This window comes from Rhamphochromis longiceps, linkage group LG10 (assembly GCF_057381845.1).
Source record: "Rhamphochromis longiceps isolate RC_006_pf linkage group LG10, R_longiceps_female_GT1.1, whole genome shotgun sequence".
Classification (NCBI taxonomy): domain Eukaryota; kingdom Metazoa; phylum Chordata; class Actinopteri; order Cichliformes; family Cichlidae; genus Rhamphochromis; species Rhamphochromis longiceps.
Genome location: NC_140566.1, coordinates 24519818 through 24535828, shown reverse-complemented (window position 1 = coordinate 24535828; position 16011 = coordinate 24519818). Strand labels below are relative to the sequence as shown.

At 40.4% G+C, this 16011-nt stretch overlaps 3 protein-coding genes across 4 annotated transcripts in view; 2 read left to right on the top strand and 1 right to left on the bottom strand.

Annotated features, from left to right (window-relative positions):
* stk32a (serine/threonine kinase 32A) overlaps window positions 1-5534 on the bottom strand; it is a 70851-nt gene extending 65317 nt beyond the window's left edge. Inside the window, exons 1-2 of one of the 2 annotated variants that reach the window (XM_085421073.1) lie at window positions 5276-5534; window positions 3812-4319 (exon numbers count right to left, since the gene is read on the bottom strand). In XM_085421073.1, the coding sequence (XP_085277199.1) occupies window positions 3812-3863 (52 nt within the window). In that variant the 5' untranslated portion in view covers window positions 3864-4319; window positions 5276-5534. The remainder of the gene's footprint in view (window positions 1-3811; window positions 4320-5275) is intronic. The other variant, XM_085421074.1, reaches the window with a different exon arrangement.
* Window positions 5535-8318: 2784 nt separating this feature from the next.
* Window positions 8319-9878, top strand: cytl1 (cytokine like 1). Its single transcript, XM_085419665.1, has 4 exons — window positions 8319-8471; window positions 8701-8745; window positions 8978-9124; window positions 9781-9878. Exons 1-4 carry the CDS (start codon window positions 8319-8321, stop codon window positions 9823-9825), a joined length of 390 nt encoding a protein of 129 aa, XP_085275791.1. The 3' UTR covers window positions 9826-9878.
* Window positions 9879-12670: 2792 nt separating this feature from the next.
* The window catches only part of stk10 (serine/threonine kinase 10), a 37525-nt gene continuing 34184 nt past the window's right edge, over window positions 12671-16011 (top strand). The window contains exon 1 of the mRNA XM_085421067.1: window positions 12671-13187. Within this exon, the coding sequence (XP_085277193.1) occupies window positions 13029-13187 (159 nt within the window). The 5' untranslated portion in view covers window positions 12671-13028. The remainder of the gene's footprint in view (window positions 13188-16011) is intronic.

The following is a 16011-nucleotide window of genomic DNA, read 5'->3' as shown; positions in this document are numbered from 1 at the left end:
GAACCGGATGGGGATGTTTGTTTCTTGCTGTCATGACAACCAGGACAGAAGGTTTTCCCTCTCCGCTGTTTCCCCGAGGATGGAACAGCTGCTGCCCACTCTTTCCACTCATCTGTCTGTGCGCGAGCGTGGTCACACACTCACACACAGACAGAGGGAAGAGGCACGCGCACGTGAATTATCGGCTGCATTCACAATCATTATCAAAAACACGCTTGCTTTTTGACATATAGCGCTGACCTAAAACATTACCTGCCTCTTTTGCAGCAGTGTACCGTGCGTACACGCACTCACTCAGCCTGAAGTCACTAGATGTATTGGATGTGACAGTTAATGTTATGCTCTGTTAGTCACGTATATCTGGCACATCCTCGTCTCACACTATCGGCACTGGAGTGTTTACACAACCTATTCCATATGAGGTCTGCTTTGTGATGCACATGCATGCTTGTAGCAGCCAATATACTGACGCACTTGCATGAACTCATCATATAGAGCCACACTTTTAGTAAACATAGTCATTTTTTTCTGCTGAGCTTATGCTTTTTGTTTATTTTTTTATTTATTTTTTTATAAAGACAGCTGTGATTGTGGTTGGAAGCAGACAGACTACAGAGAGAGCAAGAGATTGAGCGATAGAGACAAAGGCAGACACAGAAAGAGAGGCTGTGAGAGCAAGGTGGAGACTCATAATTTACTAGCAGTGCTTTGAATGGTTTAATGTGATGGACACATGAGTAACAGAGCATGTAATGATTCAAGTCTGCATATGAGTGGAATTGGCAAATTGACAGCGTTTCCATGACTTAAACTAGCTGAGGAAGTCATGTGACTGACTCTGGCACTCATCTGCTAGTCAATTTGAATCTGACTGACATGTGCTTATCAGTTTGGATTGAAATAATCACGCTTGGTCAGTTTGAGCCTCGCACAGTCTCTCACACTCTCAGCATGACTGGTACGTACTCTTTCTTACTCGGTCCGAGTGTGCCCAGGCTGGGAACATTTCAAATATCATCCTTTTCTAGAACAGTTGCTCTGACAACTGAAACAGAATCAGCTGGTCAGTCTGCTCTAATCTCACTAAAGTACGGGAAGGTGTAAACAGGACTCATCAATATACTATTGCACAAGGTAGCACGTGCACGTGTCATAAGGGACACATGAAGCACACCCATCATTCCCCAGGGGAGATAAACGTGTCTTGACAGAGTTCACCTTCATGCACACACCTCTGTGTAAATCACCTAATATGGGTTGAGTGTAAGCTAGAAAATATGCACTGACGCCAGCCCAGAAAACAGATTATTCCACAGATAAATTGATTACAGGGTCGGATTTATCAATGAGCAACAAATACATTTAAAAAATGTTTGTGTTTAGTTTATGTCTATTTTTTTCTACGTTTTCTTACTATTGCTTTAAATGCATTTGCGGTTGAGTGTGGAAAAAGAAAGGGGATGCACATGAAAATGGCACAAACTGAAATATATCTATATTTGCATAGCTGCGTATTTAGCTTAAGCGCGCAATCTCACATTCATTTGTGTCAGTTACTAATCTCCATAAATCTCTGCATGTGAGTATAAATAACCTGTAGATAAGTAGAAGGTTTCTGGTTTCCGTTTGCAGTCTGGGCTGCACTGACCAATCATGTTTGACCAGGCTTCAGCTGCATGAACTGAGAGCAAACAACAGATTGCATCTATTTAAGTGCACTTTTGAAACGATCGGCTGTTATCTAGCAACTATTTAGTTTTTTAATAGGTTTTTAAATGTAAATTAGCTGCATGTGCAAACAGTGGCAACAGACACAACAGGAAGCCTTGGGCCTGATATTTGTTGGCAGTGTTAGAAGCTCCAAACTACTGTTAGCTCCCTTATGGCTAACAACAGAATAAACGAGAAATCATTTATCTCTTTATATACAGGTGTAATGTATAGAGAATCAACACATTATTTTTTTATCTGACACACAATGATAGTCTAAGATTTTGAAATATGACCATTTATAAATGTTGACTTTACAAACAAACTGGTTTGCGACTGGTATCACCTCACAGTGACCTTTGACGCTTCTGAAGCATGAAGCGATACTTCAATTTGCATCTTTATTGCTACTCAAAGCAGCGAGCACATTATTAACATGCGGACCACCAACAATTGTCAAAAGAAAAGATTAGAAGTGGAGATTCTTGGCAGGTTAGGAGGTTGAATAATTTTGGAAGTCGTGCTTGCCCTACCTTTAAGCCATGCAAAAAAAAACCCAAAAAAACCCAACTTGTACCATTGTATGTGGAGCAGTCTCTCACTTTTCTGTCTCTCCAATAATCTTTCCTCGCCTTCTTTAGTATCCCCCTTGTTCCCCTAATTACACTGGGTTTCAGGTATCTTAGGTAATCTAGACAGTATAGAGCAATGAGGGGATACAAAAGTAAAGTAAGGGACACCTATCTCTTCCTGTCGCTCACGGGACTTTCATCAGTGACGGGATGACTTTTTTTCGAGGATGCAGGGCTATTAAAAAAAATCAAAACAATGTTTCTCAACAATGTGTTTTATATTCACCCTCTCTCAGTGAAATCAATTCAATTCAATTCAATTTTATTTATATAGCGCCAAATCACAACAAAAGTCGCCTCAAGGCGCTTCATAACCCATGCTTTATTTGTGAGAAAGAGAAGTGTCAAAGAAGGTACACTATGGCATTAACTCGAGAGTTCAGAGGAGCTCCGATATGAATGACATTTCCAGAATAGCACACAAGATGACTAAGCATCAGGGTTAACCATGAATAATGACTTGATCTTTGATAAAGGTTGCCTCGATTGAAAAAGAGAAAACAACAGATTTCATTAGAGAGTGTGGGCCAGAGTGAAAAATCGGACTCTGGTTGGTCGCATAATAGCTATGTTTCTAAAATTCTAATGATAATTAGGAGAGTAGAGTAGCATCCTGCCCTGGCTTAAACCTTTGGCTAAATGCAGCCTTGGTCTGCAACTTTATAAAAAGACACAAATATATCACATCACCTGATATACTGGATATAGAGAAGAAGGTAAGAAAACCTGGAAAAACCACTCCACTTCTGACTAAATTACTGACTCATGTAACACAGACTTTTTTGAAGGCCTTGGGGTTCCGCCAGAGTGGAATTAATTTCCGAGACTGACTCAGATCAATAACATCACAGACTATTATCTACTCAGGACACAAAGAAAAAGAAAATTTATTCAAACCAGGAGCTTCCGAGTTAAAGTACTAGTCCTATCAAAGGCTCCCTTGACTGCAATCAGCCTGAAAAAGAAAAACAATTCCTAACCATGCAAGACTTGGGTGATCAATAATGATAGATGTAAAGAATAAAGAATTAAAGAAAAAAACAGATGAGTTTTGATGAATGTCTTTGGCATTCAGTAAACAGCTTTTGTTTTTCTCTCCTGTACGCCTAACTATAAGAATATTTGCAAAAAATATATACACTGTTGTGGTCATATTAAAGCTAAACAGTTGTATATCAAGAGGTATTCCTCTTTTTCCTTACTGATGAGGAGTGGCTGCAGACCTAATCAGCATGTTACACTTCTATGCATTAACTGTAAGTGCTCTTAATCTTGGAAAGAGGATGGAAACATCTTTGCACATCAAAAAAAGCTGAAGAAAAGACGGGTTAAGCCAATCACTCAGTGGTGGTGAATCCTGCTCCCATCCTTTGCTGTCTTTGGTTTCGTTTAGATGTTAATCTCAAAGTAAAGACACTAAAAGTAGAAAAGAAGTGAAACAAGAACTATTTTAAAGGTTTAATACTCACCCTCATCTGTGTCTTCTGTGACTGGAGCCTTGCTGGACTGGCCAAGCCCCATGGTTGCTTCTCTTGTGGATTTTTCCTGTTGTGCTCAACTCAACTCAGCACCAAACAGCTCTCCCTCTGAGACTCACTCATAGCCTGGTCAACAACTGGCCCCAAACACACACACATACACACAGACAGCCTCACGTGCTCGATTGCGTTTTGCTGACTTGAATAGGTCCCGTCTTCCTCTTAACTGCCCACCTCGACACAACCACACATCACTGGATCCATACACGCGCCCACAGAGAGTGAAGGACTTGGGGAAAACACTAAAGGCACTGAAGTGCTGACACGCACACATAAACACACAGACACACACACACAGGCAGCACAACTACAGCGTACGTTCCCTGTCTGTCTTCGCTGCTGTTCAGGCGACTGCAGGCAGACGGGCAGCTCGTCCAAGCCAGGAGGCGGGTGGGTGATGTGCCTCTGCCTCTGACCCTCTGATGACTGAGAGTCTAACCTGTGCAGGAAGGCAGGCAAACATGACACCGCCATCGGAGTGAGAGAAGGCGGGACAGAGAGGAAGAGGGGGAAGAGGCAGCAGACTTTAAAGATACCAATAAACAAACTTTAATAGCAGCAGTACATAAACAACTCACTGAGGCTTGATTAGGAAATTTACTTAGTTAGTGAAAGAGGTAAAAAAAATAACTGCTATTTGCATTTCTTACATATCCAGATCTCTTTTCCACTTCCTACCCCTTCATTCCTTCCTCCTTTACTTTTCCCATCATTTATCAATAATTGAATTTATATATTTTAATCATAAGCACATCCCACAGAACAGTGCAAGTGTGATGAATGGTAAGGTTTTTTCCATTAAGAGCAAAAAAGCTGCAGGCTTGATTTAGGGTGGTGTTATGTACTGTGAATGGAAGCCATTCAGATGCCTTTTTAGGACAGGAGATTTCAAAAGTTTCTCTATTTTTTTTTTCCAGAAAGAAAAGAAAAGAAAAATTCAGTTTTTACAGAACAGTTATGCACAATGCAATTATGAGTTGCAAAGAAGTGACTTGAAGTGATTAAATGGCATGATAATTTCCTAACACATCGTATCATATTTCAGTGGTTTTCCATTAAATCCTTTAATGTCACGCTTTAGTGCCTGTCAGTATCTTCAGGAAGAACGAGGGTCTAAAATGTGATATGTAGGTAAACTGCCTGCATGCAGTCCTTTGGGGAAGCCCGTTAATGAATGTCATCCTGAGACTGCGTGATAAGGTCACCACCGCGAAGGTGAATGTCCCTCTTGGGTAAATATGAAATATTCAAAAAAGTAGTGCGGGAAGCCGCAGTGCTGAGCACCCCGCAGAGGACATTGTGCCGGGAGCCCTTATCTGATCAAATAGGAAAGCATGCGCTGAATATAAAGTATCCCCACGCTTCCATGCAGGACAGCCGTGGGCACCTACCTACCTTAGTTGAGCATAGGACCATTTCTAGTCCGCTTTGCTGCAGAGAGGTGAAGAGCAACAGTGCTGCTCAAAGCATCACTTGTAGTCCCGTGTTCGGACGACGACGCACCGGGACATCTGCCACGGGAAACAAATGGTACCACACGGGAAGACGTGACTTGCGGGATGTGCCGACAATGCGAAATCCTGCGCTGTGCTTCTGGAGGACAACAGGACAGACGACAGAGCCGACGAAACACAGATATTTTGGCGGCGGGGGGGGGGGGGGGGGGTTGCTGCTACTGGGCTGCTTACACTGATGAGCGGCTGACCTCCTGTTCAAGAGCTGGCCACCCGCGTGCGCCTTGGGAGAGGCACGTTTCGTGGGTTGCTGTAGTGGGGGCTGAGGTTTCCCTCGGTTTTTTTCCACGAATCCTTAGTCATTAATACTTCTCTAGTGAAATTCCACATTGAGAAAAATCAGATTTCCCATTCAGTCCCCCCCCCCCGCTCAGCTATTAAAAATCACCCAATGCTGATCTTCTCTTACTGTATAGACCATCACTTTGAAATTGCCTCATATTGCTCATTTCCCTATAGTTGCCACCATGGAGTCAGTGTTCATACTGTGTTGACAAGAAGTTGTAACCACTTCTTGGCACCAGAACTGTTTCCACCAGGTGCCCCAGGTGAAAGTCTCTTTATAGTCCAGCTGAGCCTGCTGCACCATAATAGCTTTTAAAATTATATGGAAATAGTAATTAGCGTCCATAATTCTCCATGTATAATGTCCCTCTAGTGTTCCATTCTGAGTCTGTGCAGATCTTAGTGTACTTTATTGTATTGTTTCATGCCAGCTATCAATACAGAGTTCATATTCTTGAATAGTCAAAAGCGTTATAAGTTTTCTTATTGCCTACCTGTGAGAACAGACACATAGGTAGTGACAGTCTTTCCACATTTTATAATATATAATTATGCAGAGACCTACATCTTTACCTATACATGATGATGTAGATGATGATCTTCATTAAATATGTGAAGTATGTTGCTTACTGCAATGCAGTTGGATTTCCTTTTGGCCATAGTTCTTTAGTGCAGCCACTGATTATATATTAACATTTGCAGCCATTAACTACTAACTGTAAAACACATCCATCCATAGTCAGGACTGCACTATTTCCTGCCTCCCCCTGCTAATTGAGCAAGCCAAGGTCGAGAGGAGAATGGCTGAGTAGTGGGACTGGGGCATGCAAGACATGCTTACATTGCACTTCCTCTTTATGCCCGTCATGCTAAGATGCTCAGAGTTGGTCATCCATCTTACTGACAAGATCGCCCCACGCTATGAAGTGGGAGCAGATATCATTCAAAACCAGGCCAGTCCCTTATTGGGCATTTGACAGCATTGGGAAGTTTACATGTTTTTTAGATGTGATGAATAACGGCAGGCTCAGATCACACAGGGGCAGAGATGAAGTCAAGCTACATAACATGCCTGAGGTCATAAAATGCGTCCCTGTTTTCCCAGTTTTGTAAGTGAAAATGGGAGATTTTTATTTGGAAAAGGGAAGCTGTCATTGTTATGCCCATTTATACTGGATACAGATTTGAATAGAGGAGTGGTGATTTTTTTTTTTTTTTTTGCAGAACTTTTATGCAGAAACTATAGAGCCTACAAGTCTGTGAAATTAGCCCCATCTAATGGATAAAAATGAGATTGTTGCCTAACTGCAGTCAAACTTTATACAGCAAGGGTAGTTGGCAAGGCTAGGCTAAGTAACTGTTATATGCCAGCTTTTTTTTTTTTTTTTTTTTCCGCCTGTCCCATTTGGTTCTTTAGCCATCAGAATTGTTGTCTGAAGACCAACAAGGATACCCAATGGATTTACTTTGCCAAATGGATCATCGTGGCATTGCCGTATTGGTCCATTTGGTCGATCTTTGTTTTTATTATTTATTATATTTTATTTTCAGATGTTACAGACGGGACAGACATGAGTGAGAGATAGGAAAGGGAGAAAGAAAGAGGAAGGAAAGGAAAAACAGAAGGGGAGAGGGACAGTGAGAAAGGGGGGGAGAAAATGCCAGCTTTAAAAAAAGTGTACAACTCATCTGCTTTACATTTTGAAAATTGATAGTTGTTGCAGTGAAGCTATTTGGTATGACCACACATGACATTAACAACCACTTGTTCCCATATTCATAAACAAATGCTTTTTTTTCTAAATTAACCAGTAATATATAGTGATTTTTTTAAGTCCATCACTAGCTCTTACATTAGCTTGTTAAAGAAGAGTTTGCTATGTTTCTTCTTTACTTATTCATTTGTTTATTTGGTATTTTAGTTTAGTTCTGATGAGGCAATTAGTAAAAATCATTGTGAAGCTGATGCTCCAGCCATTAATGGAAAACTAATTCAATGCCTTCATTGGGATATTCAACATCTAAACTATCTGGACTCCTCTCCTCCTGCATAGAAGATATTAAAAACATATATACAGACTAAGACATGCGCCAATTTAATGCGAAAAGTACTCTATGCTGAGTTGGAAAATTCATAGTGTGCAGTTAGCTTCACAGTTTGTATGTATTATACAAATAAAAATTGTTGACATAAAAAAGTGTATGAAAATGTATCATCTGTGGTGGAGAGAACACTTACCAAATGCTACACATAATCAGAATCTGTAGTTCATTTCCCAACAGTTATCACTGTCAGTGAAAAAAAACACTGTTTCTAAAGATTCATATATAACAATAAAAAAAAATATTTTCTAGCTACTGAGCAGTAATGCAGATACAACTTCAAAGTTGTATCTTTTACTTTATTTTAAATTTGTATCCATTAGAAGAGGAGAATCGATGCTGAACTCAAATGCACACAATGCATGCAAATCTGCGTTATTGCATCACAAAGGATCTTCCCCTGTCATTCCTTCACAGTTATTTTGGAGTAAACAAAGGGTGTGTTAAAATCCATCCAGATGCATACGTGGCTCCATGTGAGCGTTGGTCACACAACCAAACCAAAGCTCTGCTGGTACACAAGGTGTCAGTGAGTCATGGCGATCTTTAAACACGTGTTGTTTATCTCATCTTTGATGCCGCTGATATTGAGCTACCCTTTCTACCCTCCAACATGCTATACTAAGGTGCTGAGCATGGCCCGGGACCTCACCCAGTGGGCAGCAGATTTGAAAAGGGACCCAGAGACTGTAAGTCAGCTTGGTAATTTTTTATTTTACTTTACACTTAAGTGGTATTTTATAACTATTCTAACTGTTTAAAAACTTGTAAATAATAAAGATTCTGTACTTTACATACATAATTGTATATTTCAGCTGGCTTTAGTGACACGAGAAACATAATTTCAAAGAAATCATGGAAAGTCAGGAAAGGTTGTAAAATCTGTGAGACTTGATAGCTGTCATTCTTTTCATCCAGAGTTACTGCATGGCACACATGCCAAATCTCTACATTGATGTTCATGTAAGTATGTCTTTATTATTAAAAAAGAATAATAAAATGGCATGATTTTTGCCATATAACATTCCGAAAAGAAAATGTTTTCTGCGCTCTCCGTTCTGTCGATGATCTACACACATTGTTTTGAGTAATCTGGCCGTCCCTGCATTTTTGACGCTCACTTATGTGGTATTTTGACTCCAAACTTTAGCTGCAGTAAATCATGCGCAGGGACACTAATTGTTACTCATGACAGAATGGTTGTGTGATGTACAAAATGAGCACCTACCTCCAAATGGTGGAGGGCCTGCGACAGCGCCGCTGTGCTTACACCAGAGACGTAAGGAAGCTGGGTGTCACTATGCGACAGCTCTTCATCATCATGTCAGAGAGATGCCACGGGGTAAGACAAGACAAGCTGTCTAAATAAGTGTAAACTGTGCCATACTCAATCATATATCAGATATTAACATCCCATCTTGTGGGACTTAAGTGTGGTGTAGTGCATTTTTGCCTGGAAACTCTAGAAACGTCATAAAGTAAATTACAATTCATAGTTAAGATCAAACGTATAGCTCTGATTAAACCAGATTTTTATTGAATATGTAGTCACTGAGCTGCGTTTTAACTCACCCATGCACCTGATATAGTTTCATAAACTGAAAACAGGCTAACAGTGATGAGATGCATTCAAACTAACTGCTGTTTACTGGGTCACTCACTTGGTGATTTCGCAGGATTAAGCAGGGTTTATGATGCAGATTATGAATAACCTTCTGTGCTCTGTGAGCATTTGATCCCACTCACCTGATCTGTGATGTCAGACCCATCTGGGTCTGCTATTGGTGTCCTGACATGACTGATCTGCCCGTCTAGCCGAGGCCACAATGCCTCAGAGAAGGGTCAGAGTAAATTCACTTACATTAGAGAGAAAGGTAACCTTCTGCTGTGGCTTACATAAAGCATATACAAACATTATTTATCAAGTGAAAAACAAGTCACTGCTAAAATGTTCACACCTCCCTCACCGGTGTCCCATGGTGTGTTTTGTTTTCATAGGACTTGGTGTTCACAGCCTTTGACTGCTCTGCCCTGGAGCGCTGACATCCTGGATGCTGAAATATTTCAAGCTGCTCACCGAGAACGTTGATAGACAGCGAGAGTCTCAGTGGACATTCTTTATTTCTTCAAGTAATGACAGAAAAAAAAAAAACCTGGAAGACATGAGTATGAGATCACCTCAGTAAACCATATTGTGATTCTGATGTTATAAGCATGCATTCTCTTTGTAATGACATTTATTACCAACTAGATGATAAAGCAAAATATTTTACAGAATAAGATGCATTATTTTTTTTAATATTACACAGGCTTCTTATAGAATGAATAGAGTCACATGTTTGGTTGATAGACAGTTGTTTGAATAAGTATGCAAAAACTTTTAATGCTGACTAATGAGTTAAACCCCTATGGAAGCAAATTAAAACTGAGCCTTCTGAGTACCTTTGATCTGCCAAATGTGATAAAAGACAGCATTCATTATATTTCTTGCAGGGGTTTTTTCACACACAGGGTGCCAGATAAGCATATTGCATAGTGCATAGTGGAGGTCATACTGACTGTATTAGGGCAGCGCTTAAGTAACAGTAACAGACAAGTAAAAGATCTGTCAGCCAAGACACTTCTATCTTGCTTTTGTCGTCTTTAAAAACATCTGTAATAGCCACAAACAAGCTACTAAATTGACGCTGAGGTGTGACTGTTCTGCTTTTATATGTTCCCAATGTGTAAAATGGACTTTGCAACACAATATAAGGTTTGGTATTAAAAGTAAGCTCCAGCATGATCCAGCAGTAAGCTTTATTGCATCTTACGATGGAAATATCACAGTAATTCTTTTGTGCCTTACATGTTTTAAATACAGTCAAAACTGGAACACATGACACGCAACAGTAAGGATTGTGAGGTATCTGCAACCGTCATTTTCATTTGCCATAGCAGGAAAATATCATTTGTGCCCCAGTAAGACAGTGCACCGGTCTTTTTCACTTCATAAGTCATTACATTTTTGAAACAAACATCCCTCTGTTTTATCTACTGTGTGAAACAAGCTGATTTATTCAGAACTGGTGATTTAGTTCTTATACTTTTAAGTATAAGACACATTTTCTTGTACCTAATATACAAGCTGGTATTCTAGGACATTCAGAGGGTTGGTGTGACAGAAGAGGATGGGACAGGGCGAGATAGAGGCAGATGATCTGCTGTGGCAACCCCTAAAGGGAGCCGCTGAAAGAAGAAGATGCAAGCTGGCTTCCTAAGAATAGAAGTTAAATCAGTTGAGTTGTCCAAAAATGTATTCTCCTTATGTCTCTAGCCATGCAAATAAAAAAGAAGATGACTAGGTTTCAAGAGAGGTTTAATTTTTCAACATGATTCCAAATGCACTGCCATTGCAGTAAAAGCATACATGGATGGAAAAACACACAATGGTACACACATCAGTCATGGATTGGTCTCCCCAAAGCCCAAGCCTGAACATTATTGAAGCTGTGTGGGACAGAGAACAGAGCAGAAGAGAGCCAATATCCAAGGAAGAGCTTTGAATGTCCTGCGAGAAGCATGGAGAACTAATCCTGAAGACCATTTAAAGAAATTAGTTGAAAGTCTGGCTAAGAGAGTTCATGAATAAAATACTGACTTTTAAGCTTGTTAGAATTATACACACTCTGTTTTTGCCTTAAATATTGCATTTCCATGCATGTTTACACGTTTTTATATATATTACTTGTTTTATTTCTCACCGATATTTCAACACTCAAAGAAATTTTACAATACTCATACAATAATCTTTAAAACAATCTTACTCAGTTGTCATGGAAGGTCATTTTCAGAAACATAGATAACCTCCCTGATATTCTGTTTGATGTGGACGGCTGGCTGTGTGTCAGATTGCCACCTCCAAGTCCACCTCTTCTCTTTTTATCAGTGCCACCGTCTCCAAGCTTACATTATAACAGTTCACACTACCATGTTGTAAACATTGTCTTTCACACGATAATGTGAAGTCATGGAAAATGTGTCAGGTGATAGGATCTTCAGAGAAAATGAGATAATGGCAGTGAATTAGAGGTTGAAATAATAATAAATTACATTATTTTTCTTTTGGGGAATGGCCCCACGGACACCACTTATATAATTACGTATTTATACAAATATCAGGATTGACGACAAGTCTCCTTGATAATATGTCCATCATGTGTGAATGGGTGAATGACTGAATGTAGTGTAAAGCGCTTTGGGGTCCTATGGACTAGAAAAGCGCTATACAAATGCAGGCCATTTACCATTACCATTACCATCATTTTCTTCATTCTCCCGACGTCAAATTTCCCACATACTACGCAGAAAAACAATGACTTTCCCACTAGAGGGCGGTGTGGCCTTGCTTTTTCAGTTGAGTGAAGTTTAACCAGCATGTAGCTTAAAAGGAAATACAAACGAAAGTAAGAAGAAACCAGTGCATTTTCTTTTTGATATTGATTAATGAGCTTTAAAAACTGTAAACGAGCTGTAATAAAAAATCACCCAAATTTGTTTTCTTTTTTGCCCTTTAATGATATATTTTTAAAAAGCAAACAGAACACCTAAACAGGAGAACGAGAAGACAAAATCTGTATATAATGGTGTCCTAACTTCATGCATGCAGTCTAAATGTTCTTACAGGGGTTATACTTTGGTATACAGCACAGCTGTTGAAGTTGAAGGAGACGCCGCCGCTGTCAGAGAGCACGCCGAGCATCAACCCGGACATGAAGTCCTGTTTTACCGCCTCGACGCTGTATATCAACCGACTCGTTCTACCCAAGGAACTACATTTCCTACATTTCCATGTCGGCAGCGCGAGCGCTGTTCAGAAACGAGGTGGGGCTATTTTGAATCAACAAGTTGCCCAGCCAGACAGGCGAGCAGCAATTCCATCGTGTCTTCGTAGCAGCAGGTGGTCACCGCGCGCCCAGCACTTAACCACAGCCTGTTAATTGGATTACGCCAAGTTTCCACGACAGAGCCCACGGGCTGAAATGGACGGAATAGATTAACTTTTTCTTCTTTTTTTGTGAACCAGCCCAGTTCTCTTTTTCTTCTCTCAAGGACGCTGAAAGTGACGCTGTAAATTGGTAGATAAGACTTTCTTTTTAGCGGACTGCACGTTTCTGCGTGCCTAGTGCTCTCGTGCTCAAGACAGTTTTTTTTTTTTTTAAATATATTTTTTTCTTTTTAAAGTTGAAGTTAGTACATTGTTAATAATGGCGTTCGGTAGATTCAGTAAACTATTTCGTCTACCCACCATGGATATGAAAAAGAAAGCCAAACAGTACGAGCACGTCAATCGGGACGTCAATCCCAACGACATTTGGGAAATTATTGGCGAGCTGGGCGACGGTGCTTTTGGAAAGGTCTACAAGGTAAGTGTGTTCTCAAAAGACACGAGGCACCTGTTGTCTGACAATGCTGTAGAACCCCAAGAACCCCATTTGTCCTCAAATGAAGTAGTCCTCTCGAAATGTTGATAAGTTGCCTGTTTGTGCTTATGAAAACTTCCTTGAATATCAAAAAGTTACTTAAGTTTACTCTGACAAAATGTAGTAAACGTCCTAATATATACTTTATACCAGTTTCATTTCAAATGGGTGTTTCTGTGTATTTTCCCCCCACCTGTCACACACTTTAAAGCCTTGCATCCTTTGGGTGTGGACTAGTTCCATTCACCTGTGGGTGCTGAACCATCCCAGCATTGCTGTAATATGACAGATATCTGAACTATGTTGCTGGTCAAGAGTTCTTATGTTAAACAGACCCATGCAGTCATTACATTAACTTTGGCTGTCATGTGAAAGTTTTGCTAAATATTTAGAATCAGCATGGGTGACTACTACTTCTGTGTGGCTCCTCGATGCACCTCTCTTCTTTTCTCTCTCAGGTCTGACCTCTCAGAACTTGTGTGAATGCAGTTGAAATTATGTATGCCATGTGGAGGATTTAGAAAAATGCCATGATGTGACTCCACTGTTGAGTCAGCCTGCAGGGACAGTGAAAGCACCTTAGCAGCACCACCACCAGCAGCACCACCACCATCAGCACTTTGACTCAGTGGAGATATTTAATCTGGCTCTGTAAGACATTCACTGCCCTCTGCAACGCGGGGCACAGGCCTTCTGTGTCTACACAGCCCAGTGGAGCACAGTGAAGGTCTTTGACACATCAGGGGCCTCAGTGGAAGAAGTGATGCTTTAAGCAGAATTCTGCACTGAACAGAGAGCGCAGTCTTTTCAGAGGACCCCACCTTGTTTAGACTTTTCTTTTTTTTGTTTTTACTGGAAAGTTTACATACATGTGGGGAAATGGGTGTGAAGAGCACCATAATGCTCACTATTCCAGCAAAGCTATTGCCACGGATGCAATTTAATGAAAAGAAAATAGTAACATGGCGATCAAGTTATAGCTAGAAGTGAAGTTGCATAATTTATCTTAACAGTGAAGCATACTATGAAAACGCACAGTGCTTTGAGTTTTCTTCCTGAGATGCTAAGGCAGGGACCTGGTACAAGGTTCTTTAAATCTGAAGAAACCTTTAATAAGCTGCTGTTTATTACTCAGGTTTTAAGGATTACTCAGGTTTCTAAGTGCAGAAGTACACACAGTCCACTTCAGCTCCAAAGTGTTTAAAGCTAAAGCCAAATGAAAGTGGCTGGTACATCTAGTGTGATTAAGTGCTACTTAGACAACTGGCAAGCTTACAAAATGTAATGTCCCTTCCACACTATATTTGCCTGGGTTCCTGTTTCTCCTCCTTCAGTTGGTTGGAGGAGGACAGCTCCACACCTGCAGCTGTCAGATGGAGTGGAGGGAGGCAGAGCAAGAGCAGACGATGGCCAAGAGAGGAAACTGTGGGACTGCATCAGGAGACGGCTTCCTCTCGCTGCTCCCAAACCTCAGAATAATTGGCCCATCTGTGGGAGGGAAAGGCCTTGTGTGGTGAATTGTACATGCTTTCAGATGTTAGAAGTATTTGATAGAGCAGGCGTGAGGGAAGGAGGCTCTGTGTCCTGTCACTTGTGAGATCATCTACTTGTCAAACTGTTTGGGGGAGGGCAGGAGTCACAAAAAAGATGGCTGTTGATGTGCAATGGGCAGCAGGAGAAGAAAGTATAAATTTCATTTGTCGGACACCGCTGCTTGTAGAGCTTTTTTTGTTTTTGTTTCGGTCTTTGAGATTGAGGACAGATTTGTGTAATTGTGCAGTTTTGCTAGAGAGTACCGAGTGCTCCACACAGGCTGATTCTCCAAAGGTTAATGTCACCAGCAGGAGAATAACAACTCCCAGGCTTAAGGGTAGTGCTAAGGACAAATCAATCTATGTGTGTGCATGGCTGTAACCCAGGAACAGTGTGAAAGAAGGATCTCATAAAATGCAATATACTCCCCCAGTTATCGAATATATTCTTCCCTGTAGGTGAAACTGTACTTTTCCATTATTGAAAGGCTGCTAGGAAAAAAAATATGACTGTCTATAAAACTTAAGCCTGTGTTTCTAACTTTTTTATTGCTGGAGATTGAGGGTCAAAATATTGTGCAAATATCTGTCATCCAAGTGCTATAAGTACAAGCGTGCACTTGTGTTGGTTGATACTTTGATGCATAAATTACCTGAATGCAGAATATTCATTTTGTTAATGAGTCTGAGTATCACAGGACGCTACAGATACAAACATGTACTCAAACATGCTGTTGTTTACACCTTCTGGTGCTCTGTTAATGAGGTTAAAGTATCACTGTCCAGCAGCAGTTAAATGGGATTATAGAGCAGCTAAATGGAAAGCCGATGTTTCTAACACTGCATTTATCACTCGAGGGCCAAACATATCTTTAACCTTAGAGCACATTTTACTTGTCAGTAAGTTAGTTTTGACCACAAAAAAAAAATCTGTGTGCAATCAGTGCTACGTTTAGATTCAAATTGCAGTTAAATTTTATTAGCACTAGTTAAATGCTAAATTGGATTTTGATGCTTGTTATCAGTCTTTTACTTGCTGGTTTGTTTCGCAATGTAATGCACACACCCACAACACTGTGACACTTCTGTCTCCCTGTAGGCTTTTTTTTTTTTTTTTTTTTTTTTTTTTAATAAACCATCACTGGCTAATCAAGTTTCATATTCCACTTCCTGCAGATTCAGTGTGTCATAGGATGATGTCTTTGCTCTGTGCGTGTTTGCACTTGTTGGAAGGA

Bases quoted from the DNA above. Each gene is read 5' to 3' on its own strand.
- cytl1 (XM_085419665.1), top strand. From the start codon at position 8,319: ATGGCGATCTTTAAACACGTGTTGTTTATCTCATCTTTGATGCCGCTG. The intron at 8,746-8,977 runs GTAAGTATGTCT...TACTCATGACAG, and splicing joins ATCTCTACATTGATGTTCAT to AATGGTTGTGTGATGTACAA. The intron at 9,125-9,780 runs GTAAGACAAGAC...TTGTTTTCATAG, and splicing joins TGTCAGAGAGATGCCACGGG to GACTTGGTGTTCACAGCCTT.